The 22,558-nt window shown below is 52.3% G+C and overlaps 2 protein-coding genes across 4 annotated transcripts; both read right to left on the reverse strand.

Annotated features, from left to right (window-relative positions):
- Positions 1 to 361: 361 nt before the first annotated feature.
- Tlr9 (toll like receptor 9) lies at positions 362 to 12,340 on the reverse strand. Of its 2 annotated transcripts, none has more exons than XM_078043281.1 (2): positions 9,632 to 12,340; positions 362 to 8,742 (listed from the first exon to the last, which is right to left on the reverse strand). In XM_078043281.1, exons 1-2 carry the CDS (start codon positions 9,632 to 9,634, stop codon positions 5,707 to 5,709), a joined length of 3,039 nt encoding a protein of 1,012 aa, XP_077899407.1. In that variant the 5' UTR covers positions 9,635 to 12,340; the 3' UTR covers positions 362 to 5,706. The 2 variants fall into 2 exon arrangements, with proteins under 2 accessions (XP_077899407.1, XP_077899406.1); XM_078043280.1 differs by having other exon boundaries at positions 362 to 8,787.
- Positions 12,341 to 12,467: 127 nt separating this feature from the next.
- Twf2 (twinfilin actin binding protein 2) lies at positions 12,468 to 22,258 on the reverse strand. Of its 2 annotated transcripts, XM_013359450.3 has the most exons (9): positions 22,078 to 22,258; positions 18,207 to 18,284; positions 15,558 to 15,736; positions 15,062 to 15,157; positions 14,795 to 14,899; positions 14,558 to 14,683; positions 13,731 to 13,881; positions 13,473 to 13,594; positions 12,468 to 13,064 (listed from the first exon to the last, which is right to left on the reverse strand). In XM_013359450.3, exons 1-9 carry the CDS (start codon positions 22,100 to 22,102, stop codon positions 12,897 to 12,899), a joined length of 1,050 nt encoding a protein of 349 aa, XP_013214904.1. In that variant the 5' UTR covers positions 22,103 to 22,258; the 3' UTR covers positions 12,468 to 12,896. The 2 variants fall into 2 exon arrangements, with proteins under 2 accessions (XP_013214904.1, XP_077899419.1); XM_078043293.1 differs by lacking the exon at positions 22,078 to 22,258 and having other exon boundaries at positions 15,558 to 15,731.
- Between the last annotated feature and the right edge of the window lie 300 nt (positions 22,259 to 22,558).

The following is a 22,558-nucleotide window of genomic DNA, read 5'->3' on the forward strand; positions in this document are numbered from 1 at the left end:
CTGCTGCCAAATACACCTGCCTCTACTCCAACAGTGGCCTGAGAGGTCTTATTAAAAAAAAAAAAAAAAAAGTCAAATCATGTTCCTCCTCTGTAGAAAACATTCCTGAGTCTTCCAGTTGGAGTGAGATTAAATTCTAAAATCCTTTCACAGGCTGGCCATGTTGGGGTTGGGCTCCCATCCAGCTTCCAGCCTCATCTTTTATCCATCCTTATTTACCCACTCTGTTTATATTAATGTTGGGGCTCACTTCTGGGTCCCAAATACTAAAGTTCTTTCAGCCATTCTTTTTTTTTTTTTTTTAAGAGAGAGTGAGAGAGGAGAGAGAGAATTTTTTAATATTTATTTTTTTGTTCTCGGTGGACACAACATCTTTGTTGGTATATGGTGCTGAGGATCGAACCTGGGCCGCACGCGTGCCAGGCGAGTGCGCTACCGCTTGAGTCACATCCCCAGCCCTTTCAGCCATTCTTTATCTGTATTTTCTTGCCCTGGATCATGGTGTTTTAGTCAGCTTTTTTGTTGCTATGACTAAAAATCCTGACAAGAACAATTAGAGAATGTAAAGTTTCTTTGGGGGCTCATGGTTTCAGAGGTCTCAGTCCATTGACAGCCAGTTCCATTCCTAGGGGCTTGAGATGAGGCAGAACATCATGGAGGAAGAGTGTGGCAGAGGAAAGCAGCTGGGAACATGGTGCTATTGTATCCCATCTACAACTAAAAAAAAAAAAAAAAAATACCCCAAGGCAGGCCCTCCAATGACCCACCTCCTCCAACTGCACTCTGCCTTCCTTCAGTAACCACTCAGTTAATCCTTATCAAGGGATTAAGTCACTAATTGGGTTGAAATAACCCAGTTATTTCACATCTAAGCCTTCTTGCATTGTTTCACACATGAGCTTTAGAGGAACACCTAATATCTAAATCATAACACATGGTGTGACCACCTTTCTTCACTCAGGATAAGGGTGAGACCTCCCCAGATACATGAGCTGTCTTTATTTATTTAGGTATTTGGAATTGAGCCCAGGGGTGCTCTACCACTGAGCTACATTTCCAATACTTTGTATTTTTTATTTTGAGACAAAATGTCACTAAGTTTCTTAGGGCCTCACCAAATTGCTGTGGCTAGCTTTGAACTTGTGATTCTCCTGCCTCAGCTCTTTGAGTTGCTGAGATTATAGATGCATGCTCCTGCATGCAGCTCACTCACTGATCCTTGCTTTTTTTTTTTTTTTTTTTTAGTTACTGGGGATTGAACCCAGGGGCACTTTACCACTGAGCTATATCCTCAGCCCTTTTTATTTTTTATTTTGAGACAATCTTGCTAGTTGCTTATGAAAGAAAAGTGGTGCAGGACTGATCACACACACACACCTGGGATAAGAGGTGGTTTTATTGTCAGGAGCCTGACAAGGCTGCTCTGCAAAAAGAGAGGGACAGCAGCAGCAACTCCCCTTGAATGTACCTTTTATAGGATAGAATCATGGCTGCAGGTGAGGGGCAGGTTTAGTCTTGACTGACATAGTAAGCATCTCCTGATCTTATGGAAGCCAAGTTTGTTTCTTGGGAACAGAGACAGGCAGTTTTCCTATCTCTCAAAGGGGGAACAGGGAAACCGGCATGTCCCTGTATCTTCTCAAAGAGAGGACAGGCAAACCAGTACGTCCCCATCTCAGGGCAGTAAGTTGTCTCCTATCTCTCAATGAGGGAACAGGGAGAGACCAGCACGTCTCCAGGCCAGTAGGTTTTATCTTGGGCTACTTTCTATTTCTTGGGAATAAGAACAGTATTCATAAAGTGGGGGTGGGGAAAAGGAAGATGGCTACAATTATGCTAACAGCTTAGGGCCTCACCAAATAGCTGAGGCTGGCCTTGAACTTCTGATCTTTGGGCTTCAGTCTCCTGAGTTGCTGGAATTACAGACACGTGCCACTGTGCCCAGTTGGGTACACCCCTTTTTGAATTCCTCCCATTGCTGGGCCTTTAGCCTTGCTGCTCTTAAACAGTCGCCACACAGTGATTTTTTTCCCCCCTGTTGTAATATTATCCCTATGAAGAAAGGTGCTCTTTCTTCTCACTTCTGTACCCTCTGAATCCAGCATAGAATCTGATACACAGTTGATGATGAGCAAAAATGTTGAATGAGAGAAAGGGCACCCCAGTGACAACATCTTAGTCTACTAAAAAGAACAAGTGTGCTGAAGAAGAACCAACCTGCTGGAGGTGAGGAGCATCTTTGGGCTTGACTCCCCCTCTTAGCTCTAGAAAGGTAGCTGTGCTTTCTCCCCTGGGGAAGAGTTGTGCTGGTAGTTGGCCTGGGCTTGTTGAGGCACACGGGAGGGCTCCACTGAGTTATGGTCCCATCAGATAAAACTGTTAGTCTCGGCAGGCCTCTGGGTATGATGGAAGTCACGTCGTCACTTTGGAATCACAATATGGTTCCTTCCTGCTCTGGTAACAACTCACTTTCCCAGCTCTGCTCCTTCACATAGGCTTTCAGGGCTCTCCATTGTCTCTCACATTCCCACGCCTGGACAGCGCTCCACCTCCTTTCCTTCAAGTAGGATTGCTTGCCTCTAATGGGGGCCTGAACACTTAGGACCCACTCTTCCTCCATAAGAACAAGGAGAGTCAAAAAGGCTTGGAGTGGGGCTGTATAGCTCAGTGGCAAAGCACTTGCCTCACATGTGTGAGCCATTGTATTCAATCCTCAGCACCACATAAAAAATAAAGATACTGTGTCCATATACAACTAAAAAAAATATTTTTAAAAAAAGAAGAAGAAGGGCTGAGGATGTGGCTCAAGCGGTAGCGCGCTCGCCTGGCATGCGTGCATCCCGGGTTGGATCCTCAGCACCACATACAAACAAAGATGTTGTGTCCGCCAAAAACTGAAAAATAAACATCAAAAGTTTCTCTCTCTCTCTCTCTCTCTCTCTCTCTCTCTCCTCTCTCTTTAAAAAATAAAAAATAAAAATAAAACAATAAAACCAAAGTTTGTATTTAAAAAAAAAAGAAGAAGAAGAAGGCTCGGAGGTACACTTTCCTCTTCCTCCTTTTTCGGGTTATGAGAAAAAGACGGAAGGATCTACAGGAAGTAGAATGATTTAAAAATGAGATGTTTGGCTTTTATGAGCAAGTCTAGTATAAAACTACAATACAGTGGGAAGTTTGCCAAGAGTATTTAGAAGTCTGGACACCAAGTAAAGTGCCAAGGGAGTGCAGGGTGAGTTGTGTATTAAAATCTTAGTAGCCTTTCCCCATCATGACATTTTCTGATGCTCCTTACTCCCCAACAAGGAAACCACCCAAGGTCTGCAGACTCTACCAAGGAGAGCTTTGGTCCCCAGCATCATGTGCTTCTGATTCAGTCACATCTGCCTCTGAACATGGTGCTCTGGGAGCCATCCCTGGCCCAGGAGGATCATTGTCAGGGTAGAGAGAGAAACTTTGAAGCCATTTCATCTCATGGTCCTGAGTAAAAGTCTCAATACTTAATAATGACAACTGAGGCCCTGCCAGGTTTTTCAAACCTTTATATTCATTGTTATGTTAGTTTGAGGTGGCTAAGGCAACCTGTGCGCGTGCAAAATTACAACACATCAGGCACTGACAAGCATTGATAACCACCTGTCAATCATCAGGGTCTCCTGACCAACCGCAGGAGGACAAGGGACTCTAAAAACCTCCCTTTCCTGTCCCAAGCCCAATAAAATTCCAATCCGTCTGAGCCTGAGTGGATTCTCTTGGATCCGCTCTGTTCCACTGGAGGGTCTTGCCCGGGAGCGAATCTCATTAAAACCTCGTTCAGAAGCTTTTAGTCTGCCTCCTTTTGGTCACCGTGCCTGACCTTACACACATTACCATTCATTCTTACAATAGCTTACAGAATAGCCCTGGACAACCCCCTTGATAAATGAACAAGCTGAGACTCCAAAGGGAAGTTTGCCTGCCCAAGATTACCCAAATGCCAGAGCTGGGATTTAGCCCCTTGAAATCTGAACTGAATTTTCTCTTTCCTGGTCTGGCAGAATCAATGTCAATGTCAGTGGGTGAGGATGGCCAGAAGAGAGGACCTGGAGCCATCCCTACGTACCCTTCCCGACAGTGCAGTGGGAGCCACCTTCTACACAGCCCACAGTGGCCTAGCTCAGACTGCCTCCTGCGGGATCTGAAACAGTGGAACTCTGCCCTTTTTGATCCCATAGATAGCACAGAGCCAAGTACCTCAGACCCCAAAACTTATTTGAGTCAAGCCAAGATCCTACCACAACACCCATGCTTCATCTCTAAAATGGTCCTAGCCTCCAGAACACCAAGTCTGTGTGAGAGCACAAGCAGGGGTAAGGGGAGATTAAGGTCTACCTGGAACTGCCAGAGAGATTTGCTGTCCAAGTTGTGCTTCCTATAAGTAAAATATGGTATCCTAAACAAGGCCTAGCTTCCTCTCCCGCTCCTGCTTCTGCCTGTGCCCAGAAGAATCTGGGAACTACTCAGTAAGGGACTTCCCCAAGACTCCACCCTGGCTGGGGGAAATGACTGCTTTTATTTTCTCCCTGCCCCAGGAAGGCTCAGGAAGTAGGACACGTCAGAGCCCACACAAGGCTCCCAACTCATAAATAAAATATCCTCCTCTGTGTTTGATTTGAGTAAATAGCAGGGAACACCAAGGCCTGAGCACCTGTACCCAAGTCACAAAAATTTTGCTGTTATGTCTTTGAAGCCAGCATAGGCATGGCCACCAGATGGCGCAATCACCAGCTGAACTGGCCATAAATCCATTATTTACTAGAAACTTTGGAATGAACATCTCCTGAGCTGGCCTCTCAGCAGGACTTTGCTGAGGGACAGAAATATACCAGACTTGCAGGTTCTTTGCCCTCAAGCCATTTTCAGTCTAGTAGGGGAGAGAGACAAATACCCGAGATTAATACCCAAGACGGGTGCTGACCCAAGCCTAGCAGAAGCTGCCTGGCTCTGCCTGGAATGGGTCAGGCAGGGCATTGAGAGAAGGGTTGAAAAGGGCAGAAATCCTTCCCTTGCTCTCCGTGAAGGTCCAAGACCACATTTCGCCGAATATCTTCAGACTCCCCTAAAAAGATGCCCATGAACAAAATGGCCCTTAGCAGCCAACCTTAGTCCTATGGGCCCCCGTTTTTCTCTTTTCTCCAAACTGCCTCTTTTCCCTATTCACTTTATAGAGTCCTATAGAATTTTCCTTTCTTTTCTCCCACCCACACCTCTGGGAAGCTCAGGGTTAGTTGTTTAGTAATATGCATGCATGCATTTTATTTTTTAATTTATTTGTTGCATTAATTTATTTATACTATTTATTATTAATTGGTTGATTTTTTCAATGCTGGTGATTGAACCCGGGGGTGCTCTACCGGGGGTGAACTACACACACACCCCTGTTTCTTTTTCAAAATTATTATTTATTTGTTTTTTTTTTTTTTTTTTTTGAGACAAGGTCTCACTATGCTGCTCAGGTTGGCCTCAACTTGCAATCCTCCTGCTTCTACCCTCCGCGGAGCTGGGATTACAGGTACGGGCTACATCACTCTGCTTGGTAGCATATTGATTGCCTGCCCTGGGTCTCGCGTGCGGGTGGGGAGCAAAGCAGTTGAGGTGCCTAGAGAGGCAGCTTGGGCTTCCCAGGCAGAGAGGTCTAGAGGTGAGGCCCCACCCCACTGAAGCTCCACGCTATTCGGCAGTGGGTCCCTGGCAGAAATTCCGGTTATAGAAATGGCGGTTGTCCCTGGTCAGAGCCGTGCTCAACTGAGCCCAGAAGCTGCCCTGACCACTGGGCTGGTGGGGCCAAAAGAGGACGCTCTGGCGGCAGAGGCGCTGGCGCAGGCGCACGTAGCGGGAGCGGCGGGCGTCCGGGCGCAGGATCACCAACACCACCACATCCTTGCGGTCCTCCAGCAGGCGCTGCTGGGCTAGCAGGAAGCTGGTGCGCAAGAGGCCACTGACCCGATCTGTGTGGTCCAGCACAAAGAGAGTCTTTCGGCTACCATAGACCGAGGCCCACAGGTTCTCGAAGAGTGATTTGCCCGGCAGCCAATCCCGCTCCTCCAGGCAAAGACGGAGCGCGCGGCGTCCGCGACGCTCCTCTAGCCTCACCCGCAGCTCATTGTACACCCAGTCAGCCACCGCGTTCTGCGCCTTGTCGAAGACCACGAAGGCATCGTAGGGCAGGGCGCGGGTGCCGCGCCGCAGGGGAAGCCAGGCCAGGCCCAGGTGGAAGCAGTACCAGAGGTCCCAGCCACAGAGGTGCTGTAGCACAGGCACAGTCAGACCCAGAGCCACAGCCAGCAGCGAGAAGCCGAAGCAAGTCCAGGAGAGCCTCTCATCCAAACAGAGGCGCAGGTCCTGCGCGAAGATGCTCTTTCCCTGCAGCTGTCCCGGGCTGCCACACTTCACAAGGTTGGGCAGACCTGGCACAGCGTTCTGTACCTCCAGCAGGAAGTCCACGAAGGCCGCCCCACAGGCACAGTGCAAAGGGTTGGCACTCACATCTAATGTTTTCAGGGAATAGGTCAGTGGCCCAAACCAGGAAGACTCAATCGTCTTGAGGGCATTGTGGCTGAGGTTGACCTCTTTCAGCTCCACTGCCAGGGCAAAGAAACCTGGGTCCACAGAGCTTATCCTGTTGCTGCTGAGGTCTAGCCTCTGGAGCTGTGTTCCATTGGGCAGGCTGCCATTGCTCAGGGCCTTCAGCTGGTTTCCTGCCAGGTCCAGGGCTTTCAGATTGGGCAGGAGGGCCAGGCAGCTCCAGTTGAAGAAGGCCAGATAATTGTGACTGAGACGCAGCAGCTGCAGAGTCTTGGGGAGGTTGTCCAGGTAGCGGGGCAAGAGGGTATGCAGGAGATTCTGGGACAGGTCCAGCCGAAGCAAACCTCTCAGACCTTGGAAGAAATGGAGATAGAGGTCTCCCTCACCCCACATATGGCTCACAGCGTTGCCACTGAAGTCCAGGGCCTGCAGTGAGGTGCTGCTGAGCTTCTGTGACACACGACTGTGGATGTTATTGTGTGCCAGGCTGAGGAATTGCAGGGTGTGCAGCTGGGCCACAAAGCTAAGGTTGTGGCCTACACCCTGCATGCTGAAGGCCTGGCTGTTGTAGCTGAGATCCAGAGCCTTCAGGTTCGGCAGCTCTGTGAACGAGCGCCCATGGTACAGGTCCACTTTGTTATGGGAAAGATCCAGCACCTGAAGACTAGTCAGCAGCCGGAACTCTGAGCCATTGACTGCCTGGTCAATGTTATTGTGGCTCAGGCTGAGGCACTGGAGGTGTGAGAGGTTGGAAAACATCTCTGGCTGGATTGTCACCAGGTTGTTCCTAGACAGGTCCAAAATGAATTTGAGGGACCTGCAACTAGGCATGAAATCTTCAGAGCTGGAGCTGTCCAGTGGGGCTGGAGCGAGATCCCTAGACCACATTTGGACTTGCTTCCAATCATTTGCCTCCCCAGTGGTGATTGTCAGCTTTGAAGCTCCACTAATGCGGTTGTTTGAAAGATCGACAAAGTGCAGGCCAGGGAAGGCCCCGAAGATGCTGAGCTGGGCCCGGTTGATGAAGTTCATTTGTAGATGCAGTGTGTGGAGAAGGGGCAGATGGGTCAACGGCTTAAGCGTGTTCTCATTGAGTGATCGGAAGAAGATGCCGTTCATGTTCAGCTCCTGCAGTGAGATCAGGTTCTTAAAGGAGTCTTCCAGATGCAGGTGGGCAAAGGACACCCTCTTGCAGTAATTGAAGGACAGGTTGAGCTTGCTCAACTGTGTCAGGTTCCGGAAGGCCGAGGTATTGGTGATGCATTCGTAGAGAAAGTTTTCACTCAAGTCTAACACAGTGAGGTTTCTGAGACCTTGGAACAATGAGCTATCAAGTGTATAGAGAGAACTGTCCTTCAACACCAAGCCTTCAAGATGACTTAGTTTGCTGAAGGTGTCAGGATCCAGTTGGAGAGAGACGTTAGGGCACTCCACACAGGGGTTGCGGGCATGGTCACAGCGGCGGCAGTTCCCACCTACATCAAGCACTCGAAGGGCAGTCAGATTGGCCAGGTCCTCACTTGTCAGTTTGACAATGTGGTTGTAGGATAGAAACAGGTACTCCAGACTGGGAGGCAGGTTGCGGGGGACTGCTGTGAGATTGTCATACTTAAGCGACAGGTGGGTGAGTTTGCGCAGGCTAAGAAATGCATCTGGAGCCACCTCCACTGCTCCGCTGCATGGGTTACTGTAGTAGCAGTTGCCATCCATGTACAGAAAGCGCAGGGCATGCAGGCCAGCAAAGCTAGTATGGTCTAGTGCCAGAATGTTGGTGTGGCTCAGGGTCAGGTTTACTAGGGATTTGGGCAGGGCGGGCACAGTGGTGATGCTGTTGTAGCTCAGGTTCAGGTCTTCCAGTTTGGTTGCATGCAGGAAGGTTTGGGGCTCAATGGTCATGTGGCAGGGAAAGTGCATGGGGCTGAAGCTGATCGGGGGGCAATTCCACTTGAGGTTGAGACGCCGCAGGTTAGGCAGGTGGACAAAGTCAAAGTTATGGAGGTGGTGAATGCGATTGGAGATCAAGGAAAGGCTGGTGACATTACCACGGGGTGCTGCTGCAGAGAAGTGGGGCACGGACTTCAGGAACAGCCAGTTGCAGTCCACCAGACTACCCTGCTGGAACTCGCAGGGCAGGAAGGCAGGCAGAGCACCCAGGGCCAAGGCCACAGCCAGCATTGCAGCCTGCACCAAGAGAGACAGGGGGTGCAGGACCCTGGGGCAGGGACCCTGTGGGGGACCAGGGACTACATAAGTGTCCAGCCCTAGCTCCACCTCCACCCATTCCACTTCATAAGGTCTTAGAGCAGAACTTCCAACTCCCCTCTCTCCAAGCCTTCCCAGTGAGGCTCCTCTCTGGCTGTTGAACTCCCTTCTCACCCTCTAAGGCTCTTAGAGAACCTTAATTTGATTTCAGACTCAGCCTTTGACTCAGAATGTGGACTTAGGACCAGGACTGAGCCTGAAATCTAGATTCCTAAGATTTGGAACTTTCCTACATGACTGAGCCCAGCCAGACATGAGGGTCAGGAAAGGTGGTCAAAAGACCCATTTGTCCTTCCTCCCTTTGGGAACCATTGCTCTTTCCTCCTGAACAAAGTGGCAGCCACTTTCTTCCCTCCAGCCACCCTGAAATCCCCTCTCCATCAGCCTTCTCCCAAGCTCTCCCTCAACACCCTGTCTGGCTCAGTCTGTCTTCCACACAGGCCCCTGGCAAGGTGAGCTCCCCCATCCTCTGCCTGCCTCCCACACTGGCCTGGGAGCCCTCAACCATTAGGGGTTATGGGCCAGAACAAATCAGAGGGAGCTGTAGGAAGCAAGGCATCAGCTTGATGCCCTTCCTTGGGTGTCACACAGCCCCAATCCCACCACGGACTGAGGTTCCAGACTTCAGCCTCTTCATCCACCCCATAGAGAAGACCTTTGGCTTTGATGTTTTCAGGGTGCAGTGAGTGTCCCCAGGGCCATGAGCTAACAGTCCCTTTTACTATTGCCTGCAACTGACAAGCACACCTCCCTCCTCACCCCTTCTCAGCCCATCTACCTCCCCCAGACCTAAGAACTGTTGTCCTACCATGTTGGAGAGTGAGAGCTTCTCCAGAGGGTCTGGCCGGCTGACTGGGAAGTAACTGCAGATGAGGGTGCTTCTCACACTTAGGGTACAGGAAAGGAGAGGAAGTGAGAATTTCACTACAGCCTAGTAGCTCCCCTCCTTACCCCCAGCTTAGGGAGGGCAGATGGTGTGTAATGAGTCAGAGTCCATTTGCATAGTCAGGTGGCAGACAGAATCTCACCCCTTCCTCTTTCCACTCCCCTCTCAGATTGCCTATATCCTACACTGGCCTCACATCTGTCCTGTGGTTGATCCTGGGAGGAATGAAGCTCAAAGCCTAGCCTAAGGTCAGTGAGAGATCAGAATTTAAGGTAGCTCCATGCCAGGTCCTCTCATCCTCATGCCTTAAGACCCTGACTCTGTTGATACTCAGGACCCCACCTGCCCCCACCTAGAGAGCTCTGAGGGGCTTCTCATGCCCAGAGGAAGCCCTTACCACAGCCTTGGGACATCCTGCATTTCCAACTCCCTTGATGCCCCATCAGAACAGAGACCACAGCAGTCCTCCCGGGGGTCCTGAGGCTGGCTGCATTGCTGGCCCAGCTGGGACCCTAGGTGATCCTCCACTCTCTCAGTCCTTCCTATGCCGCCTCTGACCCAGGTCAGAACTCAGACTAGTCCGGCTCAAGTCCTCATAGGACCCTGGGAGCCTTTCTCAAGTCCTACTGGCTCATCTTCAGAATCTGCCCGCCACCCACCACCTCACACCCACCTGCCTATCTGCATCCCTAGCATCTCTCCATCTGGCTGCCCTGCCCCTGCTCTCAAGCCCCCATGTCCCCTGGAGCGGCCTGTTCAGACCTGTTGTGTTGGGTCCCTCCTTTACTCAGGTTCCCTCCATAGCTGTCTCTGGAATCAAAGTAGTACATGTCACAGTCCATATAGTAGCCCAAGTTCTGAGACCTGCCCTTCCACTCCTTCCCTGACCTCTCTCCACCCCTACTGGCCTTCTTGTTGCTTCAGACACACTTGTGCACTCTCCTGACTCAGGCCTTTGACTGTGCTATGCCAACTGCCTGGAATCTCTTTTCCCAGATTCTCATATGGCCCCCTCCTTCACCTCCTTTAAATCTCTGTGAGAATTCCCCTCTCCTTTTTTTTTTTTTCTTTTTTTTGGGTACTGGTGATTGACACTGGGGCAAGCACTCTACCCACTGAACCACATCCCCAGCTCTTTTTATTTATTTTATTTTGAAACAGGGTCTCCCTCCATTGTCCAGGCTGGCTGAACTTGTGATCCTCCTGCCTCAGCCTCCCATTCTCTGACCTAAATTTTCCAGTCCTGATCTGACTCTCCTGAGCTCCTCTGCCTGATTTTCCTCTTTGCTTAATGTATTTGCAACTGTTGAGACACCCTACTGTTGACTTTCAGCCGTTTAGTGGATATTGTCTGATTCCCCTGCTGGAATGTCCACATCTTGAGTGAAAGATCTTTTGTATCCCCAGCACAGTTGAATGCCCGTACACAGTAAACGCTCAATGTCTGCTGAAGCGATAGATCCCCTGCACTCAGCTTTGGGCAGGCACAGACAGGATATCTCTGAATGAATGAATAAACAAATGGGGTTTACTCCTGGGGAAGGCAAGGCTACACATCTGCTTTCCCACTCCTCCCAGAACCACCTTTGGGGGGGTGTCATGGCATGAGGGGCCCAAGGTCCAGTCATCCAGCTGACTCAGCAGCTTAAGGATGTTAGCACTGTCTTTCTCTTCACCCGTGTTTGGGACGGGCCTGAACAAACCTCTTCTAGATCCTTGCTATGGTCCCAGCTAGATATGGTCCCCTAGATAATCCTAGGGGCTTTAGCAGGGGCTGGGAAGAGGCCCCAGGGATGGGAAACAGCCCTGAGTCAGGAAAAGGTGAATCACAGTCAGCAATGCCACTTCTCTAGCCCTGCCCCACCTGTGACAGGAGCCTCCATCCATGTCTCAGAGACACAGGCTAAAGGCCTGGCTCCTGCTGAACTCCAAGTCCAGGAGAGACTTTACAATCCCTGGGTTATGGCTTGGACATGAGGTATCTTCCAAAAGCTCCTGTGTTAATGCAGGACTATTCAGAGGTGGAGTGATTAGATCATGAGCACTGTAACCTAATGAGCCCATCCTGGTTTGAATGAGGCTGACTCGGTGGTAACTAAAGGTAGATGGGGCATGGCTAGAGGAGGCAGTCACTAGGTGGCACCTGGAAGAGTGCATCTTCCTTGCGGCCACTTCCCTTTTCTTCTCTCTGCTTCCCAACCCAACTGAGCTGTGAGCTGAACAACTGTCCTCTGTAAGGTCCTTCCCCCATGATGTTCTGCTTCATCGTCGACCCGGAGCAACGAAGTCAGTCATCTGTGAACCAAGACCTCTGAAACCGTGAGTCAAAATAAACACTTCCTCTGTGAAGTTGTTCTTATTGGGTATTTTGTCCCAGCAACACAAAAGCTGATGAAAACATCTGGTTAGGACCAGGGAGCCAGCCTCCCATCTCCGGTAGCCATCCTACCTCCCTTAGGGGCAGAAAAACCACCAAGTTTGTGGTGATTTGTTATAGCAACTACGGGAGACAAAGACACCTAGAAAATCCCCCTATTGTGGTGGAGATGTGCCTGCCTCTCAGGTGGGGATCCCATCAACCTTAGGACTTGTGCCCTCACACACACAGCCTCTCCCACACCCTTGTGGCCAGGAACACTGAGGCTCCATGTAGCAGACCAACCGTTCTCTCCTGACCTATGAGAGGGCAGTTAGCTATTTGCACAGGGCTACCCAATTCCAAGGGCTAGCAGCATTCCCTTAGAACCAGACATAGATATTGATTTAAAAATATTTTATTCTTTAGAAAATACAGCATCCAACCATCCCATCCTGCAGTGACCCCTGCTCCAGCCCCAACCAACCCTACCCACTGTGGTCAAAGGCTTCTGGGCTGTGCTGGGACCCCAGTCTCAGATCCCCTGGAGGCCAGGTTCATGACAGATCCTTCGCCCAGCCCCCTTGAGCCAGCTAGGCAGGGCCCCCAGATGCCCTGGGCACACAGATGAGAGACAGGGTCAGCAATGGGGAAGGGTCACAAAATGCCAACCCAGTGACCCTCAGAAGCTTGTAAGTGTGTTCAGCCACCAGCCTGCCTGACCCATAGGAAGCACTTCCCTGGAGCCAGAGTGAGAAAGAGGGAGGTGCAGGGAGTGGTGAGGTAGGCAGCCCCACAGCTCACTCGCTGGCCTGGCTCTGGTCCAGCCACCTAGCTGTCGTCCCCATTCTCGCCAGGGCCCCTGATGAGTCGCTTGTGGCCCCGCTTGCCCCCAGGACCCTTGGGCTTGGCGAATGCCTGCTTGAAAGCATGTTGCTTGGGGTGCACCTCATCATAGAGGAACTCAGCTGTCAGCTCTGCCCCGTCGCCAATCTCAATCTGTGTAGGGCAAGGCCACAGTCAGTCCAATGACTCTGACACACATCACCCTTGGTGACTTCCACTCCTGGGCATCCTTTTGATCTCTTGCCTCAGGCCTGGGGTCTCCTTGTAGATCCCCACTGGGAATGCCACCCACTGGAACTCAGACCCTGGAGCCTGCTACTCTGCTTACCTGGGTCACCCCCTTTCTCTCTCCCCCCAGAACCAGGGAAAGTTGTCCTGGTGGCCAGGGCTTGGGTTTGTCTGTGCCATCTGTCATCTGGGCAGCCTTGGGCAGTGCAGGCTGCCCTGAGCCTCAGGTTCCCATTCATCCACAGTAGTGACAAGTCCTGCCATGCTACTGACTCAAGACTCTAATGCCCATGTGGAAAGTGGGGTGACAGTCCCCTGGGGATAGCCACGCACCTTCTTGGCGATCTCCAGCTGGAAGTCCTGCTCGACAGAGTCAAGGAGGCGGCTTTTACAGCTGGAGTACAGCATGCGCTCTTTGATGCTGCACTTATACCCCGGCATGGAGTAGATGAACACTGGAGAAGGACAGGGAGGTGATTCCATGCAGGCTGAGCAACCTGCAGACCTCCGCCCCTTACAGCAGGTCCACCCAGCAGCAGTCCGGTGCTACCCTACCCAGCACACAGCAGGGCCTCTGCAGTAACCACTCACCCACAGACTCAAGGTGGTCACCCTCATGGGTATGCTTATAGAGGAAGAAGTGGTAGCGGGCAGCATCTCGGGGCACTCGTGAGGGTAGCTGGGCCACATCTGTGGGCTCTGTGTGTACCAGCTCGATGGTTTCCCGTTCCAGGTCCAGCTTCTGTGGAGGGTCAGTGGACACATGAGGGCACCATCTACCCAAGAGGAAACCTGCTGGCAGGCAGGGGCCTGCTCATGATCTCTTCCTCATAGCTGTCCCTCTGTGGGGGTCATCCCAAAGAGGCACTCCTGGGCCCAAACCCAATGGTGCCCTTTGAAAGTTGCTAAAGGCGGCACTCCCCGGAACAGCAATGAATGGGGTGGTGTGGATGGGCTCACCAACATCAGTTCAGCCTGTCCTCAGAGGCAGAGCCTCTTGAGGGAAGCATTTTGGAAGGGGCACCTTAATCAATGGGTCAGAATGACCCTGTCTGGGAAAAACAAGTGGTCAAGAGGGCTGCAGAAGGAGCCTGGGACAGGAAGGGGCTTAGGGGTCAGTGTGAACCCAGGGGTGGGCATATGCGGAGGATGAAAGGGAGCAGTGAGCTCACAGCAGCACCCATGTGGGAAGGCAGAGGACAGAAGAAAAAGAGTGTAACTATGTGTACCTGGTGGCTATTTCTAATGCAGGAAACAGGGAGGGACAAGGAGGACAGTGTGTTCCCACAAGCATGTGGAACAGCTCAGGCACTCCTGGGCTGGTGGGGGCAGGGGTTCTATGCCCATATGTGTATGAGCAGGAGTAGGGGTAGGCCACACTGCCCCAAGCATGTACCAGGGCAGGACCATGCACCCACCAGCTGGATGTAGTTGATCATCTTCTGCTTGAGATGCTGAAGTGCCCGCTGGGCCTCAGGCTGCAGGGGGAAGGCGAGGCCCTGCAGAGTCTGATGCTTGCTTTCCACACTGATCTCTGTCTTCACCTGTGGGGCAGGGCAATAGTGAAGGAGACCCCCACCTGCCCAGCCTGGGGAACAGCCCAGCCCACCAAACAGCACAGGCTCCAGGCACACGTGACCCAGCAGCACACCCACCTCGTTGATACGGATCTGCTGGAGCTCTCTCTCAGCTGAGGTCAATGGGGCAGGTGCAGCACAGGATGATAGGTGTTTCTGGTACCCAGCAAAGGAGAGGTCATCCTAGGAGGCATAAGTGGGCACCTCAGGCAGGCTGGAGGAAGCCCTGCTGAGCATCTCGGCTTACAGCTCCTGGACTCCCAGCCTTCCCATTTCATCCTGGCACTGGGCTTCTCTGCAGCCCTTCACAGGCCCAGCCCCCATCATTCTGGCCTGGGTGGCTACCTTCACTGTTCCAAAGAGTTCATCCTTGATGTGGCCACCTCCAAACTCCTTCTTCACTGTGGCCCGTGTCGCTGCGTACAGCATCTTCAGCCGCACCTGAAGGGTGGAGGCCAAACTGTGAGATCCCTGTGGGCAGGTCTGCCTCTCCAGGAGCAGGCAGGAGGCTCTAGAAGGGGACCTTTTCAACTCATCCAGTGAGCACATCCAGCAGGGGGCACAGCACGAAGGTGAGGGTGCAATGGTGGCTCCTGCCAGCAGAGGGAGCTCTGGCCTAGCTCAACCTCAGCCTCCAGGGGTCAAGCTGATGCTACTCACAGGCCTCTGAGTCCCCAGGGTTCAAGTACAGGGCCCTGTCCTGTCAATCTCTGGGACAGGACCTGACATGCATTCCTTAGGATCCCTGGGACAGGGCTTCATTATCCTGCTCAGTCTCAGCTGCCCTCCCCATTCCCCCATTGGCCCTCAGCCTGGGGCTAAACGGGTCCCTGGGACTCACCGGAGAATTATCAGGTGACCAGGCAAGAAAGAGCCATTCGAATCCCTGAGCATTCTGTGAGTCGAGGCGGAAGAGCAGGTAGCAGGGCTGCTGGGAATCCAGCAGTGGAAGCACAGCCCTGTCGTAGTCCTGGTCCCAGCGACCCACTGGCTCTTGAGAGGCACCCAGCACGAGCTGCTCTGGGGGCAGAGGCCGGGTGAGCCGGAGTAGCTAGCCATCTCCCACCTCACCTCTGCCTGTGGAATGTCCTCTGGAGGTGGCTTTCTGAGCTAGCTCAGACCTGCTGGCTACTCCACCCCACTTTTCTTAGAGCCCCCAAATCTTCAAAGTATGAAACCATGTTACCTGATCAGTGAGTGAACAAACAAGGACAAAAGCTACTACCCAGAGGCTGCTCTCTCTACCCTCCAATCCCCTACAAATCACCCAACACAAACCACATGAAAACACAGCCAGGTGTCCACAACTAGCAATCACATGGCTCCTTCTCAACACCCACACGTGTGGGTCATCACTCTGACCCCACACTACAGGCAAGGCACGCTGCTCAGTGTAGGAACCCCTCCATGCACCTCCTGCTCCCTCCTCCCTAAGCCCAGGGTTACAACAGAAACTTGGCACACCCCTCCTGGGACAAATGTGCTGGAAGAGGTGATGTCACAGTTCCAGGCCATAAAGATCTGCAGGGACAAAAACATCTGGAGAGGGGCTGGGGTTGTGGCTCAGCGGTAGACCGCTCACCTAGCTTGTGTGAGTTGCTGGGTTTGATCCCCAGAACCACATAAAAACAAACAAACAAAATAAATAAATGAAGGAAGGAAGGAAGGAAGGAAGGAAGGAAGGAATTGTATCCAACTACAACTAAAACCAAAATATTAAAAAAAAAATTCTGGAGAGGAAGAAGGCACGACTCATGCCACTCTGTAAACAGGTATTCTGCCACCACCCCCAGCTGTAGTTCCCTCTCCTCCAAGTCACAAACCCAACAGCAATCAAGTTCTTCATGCCTGGGCTCATCAGGCCTGTCACCCTCTGGCTGAAGGGGGCATCAGTCTACCCTGTGGGCTGGTATCTCACAAATACCCTCCCGGCACACACAGCTGTAGGATGGAGGAAGAACTGGGGCAAAGGGGCAATCTAAGCTTGACCAGGGGATCTGGCACCCCACTACAACATCTTCCTAGTGGGATAAGGGATCCATCTGCCTGGAAACTCCAACATGCCAGCTTCCTCACCTGCCCACACAGAACTCGTATGATCAGGGTTGACAGCTAGCAGTCACAGGCTGAATGGGTTGCAGAAGCATTGTCAACATTGCTGTTCATGTTTTCCAACCAAGAATCTCACATAAAAAGTGAAAGTCAGACCTTCTCTAGAAAAATCAGGAGCTCCAGCCACCTCAGTTGGAGTGTGGACATTTCTGGGCACTCCCAGGTACTCCTAAAACTGTAATACAAAACTGGAATAAGCTGGGCATGGTGGCGCATGCCTATAATCCCAGCGGCTCAGGAGGCTGAGGCAGGAGGATTAAGAGTTCAAAGCCAACCTCAGCAATTTAGCGAGGCCCTAAGTAACTCAGTGAGACCCTATCTCTAAATAAAATACAAAAAAGGGTAGGGATGTGGCTCAGTGGTTAAGCGCCCCTGGATTCACTCCCCAGTACCAAAACCCAAACAAACAAACAAAAAACCCAAAAAACCTGGAGAGCCCACCTAGAGATTCTTCCTGCTTAAGATCTTAAGTTGTGTCTGAGGACTGCGGCCAATGAGTACAGCTACCTCTTTAAGGGTGGGAGGCTGTGGCCTACTGCCCAGTCCTTCACTCATGAGCTACCTCATGACTCCTATCCAGTCTCTGAGGAAATCTGGAGACTCTGAACAAAGCCCAGCATAGTCATGGTCATGGCCCTAAAGCCTGGGGTCAACTCTGGGTCTGGACAGTGCCTACTAAAGTGAGCTGAGCAACAAACCTGTTTGGGAAGCCCCTAAAAGGCAGTAGAACAGGCTACTGAGAAGGTCTGCAAGGACCCCTAGAGATCCAGCCCATACCCAGTCTGTTCCCCTTACAGACTAGGACAGTTCCTTGGCACAGAGAGAAGAAGAGAGGAGTCCCTTACTTCCAACACCCCAATTTAGTTCCGGGTCCACGTTGAGGCCTTGCCAAGCATGGAATATCCCCCCTCCTGCCCTCAGAATGGGCTATACCCAAGTCCCTTCTCCCCATTTTGAGGGTTCTTCCCAAAGGAAGAGCCTCGGCATCTCTTAGGTCTCTCCTCGGCAACAGCCAAGCCAGAACAGGCCTGCCGACCACAAACAGATGGAAGTGGGTAGCACTAGCCATATGCAGCAGCGCTTGGACTCTCTCATCCCCTGACCCCTGCCTGCTCAGCCCAGCACCTGGACTAGGCCCATCTCAATACCCACACAGCCTCTGGGGAGACCACAGAGGACCCCAGGATAGGGGCTAACATATAGGGGTGATAACCATGCCCACCTTGTGCTCCTCTCTGAGGCTTCTTTTTGTGAGTGGCCTTATCCCCACTTCCAGACAGGGAAACTGAGATCCTGAGGGGCCCAGAGGCCAATACGCCCTCCAGAAGCAATTAGGTCCAGCCTCCAACATATGCCCTAGCTCATGGGGGGCACTCACCGTCCTCAATGACAACTTTGATGAGCCGAATGGAGCCTGCCCGCGCCTTGGCAAAGAATTCCTTTAATTCCTCAGTGGCTACAAGAACAAGAAACATAGTGGGGGATGAGTAGGCAGAGTGGAGAGGGACAAGTTTGGGGCCTGCTCTGTCCTGCGGAATCTGGTGGCTGAGTTGGGAACCAGGTTAAATACGGCCCCGCCATGTGACTGGGAACCTGAGATGGCCACTGAACACAAGCTCCCAAATTTAGCCAGCAGAAGTGGCAGGCGGGTGGCCTGCTGGCTGGGATTGCTCTGGTGATGGGGAGGGGCAAGCAGGGGTGGGACAGCCCACCCGAAGATGGGGCAGATTCTAGGCAAGCTAGGCCAGCCAGAATTAATGACCCCACCTGTCTTCTGCTCCCATGAAGGCCCAGCAGTGGGATGGCCTGAAACACACTCAGCACTGTGGAATCCACAAAGAATACACAGACAAATGCCACCGTTATGTCCATTCACATACACACAAACACACACACACATACACACACACAAACATCACATGTGCCAACTCACTAAATCGAGCATATGTGAATATAAAGGAAACATATAATGCAGAGAGGGACATAAATGCAAATACCATTGTATGTGAACACACGATCAACTGGTCAAATGTAAATAGATATACATATTTAGACATGAGAACATGCACTCAGATATAATTCCTAGCTTTATAACACACACGTAGGCAGGCACCTTCAGAGTTTGGCTAAGACAGTGTGCAGGCAAGAAGATTACAAAGCACACACAGAAACACAGAGACATCTTTCCACAGATGCATGCACATGCAGCTCCAGCCCCCCAGCCAGGCTGCCTCATGCTAAGGAGGCCCTGAGAACCCATTCCCTGCCTGGCACAGCTCCACCAGGGACAACAAGCTCTCCTCTGAGACAGTAGGGAAGGCTTCCTGGAGGAGGAGTGGCTCCCAGGAAAGTAATTCCATTTTGGATCCTAGGCTGCAGAGCTGGAAGGTGACAGCCAGTGACCAAGGAAGGAACCAAGTGCAGAGGTATGGATCATGGTCAGAGCTAGGGAACCATGGGTAATCTCAGAACCACTAGTAGTAGCGAATGGGAACACTATGGTCCAAGTGGGGAAGGGCTCTGCTTGGGTTATCTGAGTGAGCAGGGCTAAGCCAGCACGACCTTGAGGCTGCCCAGGGGTCAGAAGAATTCCCACAGGAACACAGCTGGAGGGTTGAGGTAAGAGAATATTTATAGGGCCTGGATTGGGCAGCTCAGGGGCAGCGGGAGGGGGGGGGGGCTTTAAGAAAACAAACTGGTCATGGCCTCAGGTGCCCCCATCTTCCCCAGTGACCTTGTGTCATGGGGTAAGCAGAAGCTCAACTGAGCCCAGCAGGCTCTGGGGCTCACAGCCTCGTGGTGTTGAACTGCATGCAAGAGGGTACAGCCTCTTTGGGTCAGGACAGGACTTTGCAACAGCAGCAAACAGTAGTTTCCTGAAACTTCAAGCCTAGTGTTAGGGCTCCATTCTTCCTTAGCTGTGTGACCTCTGACTTCTCTGGAACTCAACCTCATCTGTAAAACGGAGATAATACCCCCAAGCTCCAGAGACTATAATGAGGAGTAAATGGGACGAAGTGCTCAGGAATGGGGCCTCTTTTAATAACAACTTTTACCCAGTGGCTCCAGAGGCTGGGGCAGGAGGATTGCAAGTTCAATGCCAGTCTCAGCAACTTAGCAAGGCCCTAAGCAATTTAAAAGGATGTTGTCTCAAAATATTAATCAATCAATCAATCAATCAATCAATTAATAAAAGCTGGGGATATGGGTCAGTGGTTAAGTGCCCCTGGTGCTTAAAAAACAAACAACCTCCCCCCCCAAAAAAATTTATTACTATAAGATAGCTGCCCCTTCTACCTGCTCAGACCTTGGGTGGGTGACCAAGAAGCTCCTCTTCAGAGAGGTTGACAAGCCCCTTCTAGTGTTACTAGGGCAAACTGACACCCTAGCACGGGAAGACATCCTTTCCTACCCCACCCCAATCCCTCCCCAGCTGCCATCAATAATCCAGAAGCCAGGCCTGGGATATCTGAACCTTTCTCATCAAAGATTCATGACCCCCCGCCCCTTGCCCACCCTCCCAACTCCAATGAGCCTCAGGTTACAGTCCCTCTACTTGCCAGGATCTGAGGTCAGCATACCTACAGCTATGGCCCATGACCGGGCAGGTACTCCAGGGTATTCTCTCCTGCTACCTCTCCATGCCTAAAATGGGAAGGAGGGCTATTCACAGGTAGAAGGAGGGCTGAGGGCAGCGCAGTCCCCAATATCCTCTAAGCATCCCTGTGTCACTGTACAGGAAGTGAAGGAATGAGGCAGATCCCTGGCCGCAGGAGCTGTCAACAGGGGACATGAGGGTGGCTGCAGCTATGACCAGGCAAAGGGGAAGGAAGGGGCAGGCCAGGCAGTAGATCCCTCTGTGGGGCTGACTCATGATGCCACCTCTCCAGCTCCTCCTGGAGATAGGCTGGCCCACCTGTCAGGAGGCTGGCCCTGACTCAGGCCCTTGTATTCTTGGGTCCTACGGGGCGGGGGGTGCAGTGGGGAGAAAATGGGAGTAGAGCCAGGGAAACCCTTTTTTGGGCAGTTCAGCCATCAAGTGGCTACAACCACAAGCCACAAGCCAGGACTCAGGCAGTTTCATGGTGGTAGCCCTGGGCAGGGGATCATGGTGTGGTGGCAGGAGTGGCAGATGGCCAAAACCACCAAGCTGTCTAGGCAAGCAGCCTGAGCCCTCACTACAGGCCAGGCAGCCCTCCCAGGCCAGTGGCAGATGGGACACTGAGGCCTGGAGGGTCAGGGTATTTGGCTTCCAGCCATTACTTCTCTCCCAGCCTGTCCAAGGAGGAAACTGGGTCCCTGCGGGAGGGGTTCTATGTGTGATACTCTAGGCCATAGATGCTTCCTGGCCATGAAGATGGGGATAGGAGCTGGCCTGGTTTCTCTAGGGCCAGGACCTCCCCTACAAATCTACCCATCTGGACCTTCTTCTCTCCCTCCAGCTTGGAGCTGGGACTTTCCAACCCTGGCTGGGGCAGACTAAAGAGATCACCAGGAAAATGGGAGGGAGGTCAGAGGTCAAGGTCAGACTGACAATTCTCCCCAGGCCACTTAGAGGGCCCTATCAAAGGTTTTCCCCAGCTTAGCCTGCAGGAGTGTGAGGATCCTGAGAGGAGTAAAGGTCAGGACCCCTTCCTCACACACATTCACAAACCCATACAAGTCATGAGACACATCCACTGCATGCAACCATGGTAACAAATGCACACAGAGATGCGTACCAATTGTGCACACACACAGACACCCACACACATGTGCACACTGTCAAGAAACAGTGATGTCTAAGATGGTCCCATGCTACCTACAGTGTCCAAACAGCCACTAGGGCATGTACATGAATGATCTTAGATGTGTACAAGCAAGTCACATCCAGATGGGTACGCATGGAACTGTATACAGAGGACATGTGCACATGCGTGTATACTCCGCCAGATGTGCACATCCGGGTACACCCACCCCAAGAAAGGAACAAAAATACACAGACCCGCACACACAGGAACATCTACCCCCAAGGGGTACGTAGGTATTTCCATCCCAGCTGTGTGGGTGCATGTGTACCCACTCTCAGCTATGCACAGCAAGTCTGTACTCCCCCAGATGTGCCCATCCCAAGCGACTGGCGGCTACAAAGCAGAACAGGAAGCTTCCCCTGCTGATGCTAGGGAGAGGAAGGGACCGACAGCCGGAAAGGGGGCGCAGCCCAGAGCAGAGCCTCTGGGAACCTCTGCCCGTCCGCCAACCGCCCTCACCGTGGATGCCCGTCTGGTGCGTCATGGCTCGGTGTTCGGCTCGCCCGCGCCGTCGGAGCCCTTCGCTTGGCCCTGACCAGGCTCCTCTTGCCTGGACCTGAAGGAGGAGGATGTGGTGGCAGCCGCCGAACCTCGCGCAGCTTCCCGGGCGGTGCCGCAGGACCCGCCCCCAGCGGCGCCCCGCCCCCGACGGGCGAGGCCGGGAGGGCGGGGACTCAGGGCCGCGCGTGCGCGCAGCGAGGCCCTTGGTCTACTGGGTTGTCAGGCTGGCTGACCGGTTTTGTGCGCGGTCCTGTGGCCGGGAAAGGGGCCTGCGTCTGCCCCGGGGGTGCGAGGGCATCGGTGCGCCTGAATCCGGTAATCCGTGGGTGGGGCGAATCCATGTGTGCAAGTGGGAAAGACTGTCCGCCCCTGTCTGGGTAGGTTTGTAAATAGGGACAGTTCCGCACTTACCCCAGTTTGTGACCGGAAAAGGGGTCAG

This window comes from Ictidomys tridecemlineatus, chromosome 3 (assembly GCF_052094955.1).
Source record: "Ictidomys tridecemlineatus isolate mIctTri1 chromosome 3, mIctTri1.hap1, whole genome shotgun sequence".
Lineage (NCBI taxonomy): Eukaryota > Metazoa > Chordata > Mammalia > Rodentia > Sciuridae > Ictidomys > Ictidomys tridecemlineatus.

What these genes read in the sequence shown, in the direction of transcription:
- Twf2 (XM_013359450.3), bottom strand. Translation starts at nt 22,102, where the DNA reads ATGACGCACCAGACGGGCATCCACG. An exon ending in AGCAGATCCGTATCAACGAG is followed by an intron (nt 14,684 to 14,794) that starts GTGGGTGTGCTG and finishes CCTGCCCCACAG; the next exon opens with GTGAAGACAGAGATCAGTGT. An exon ending in AGCTGGAGATCGCCAAGAAG is followed by an intron (nt 13,065 to 13,472) that starts GTGCGTGGCTAT and finishes TGCCCTACACAG; the next exon opens with ATTGAGATTGGCGACGGGGC.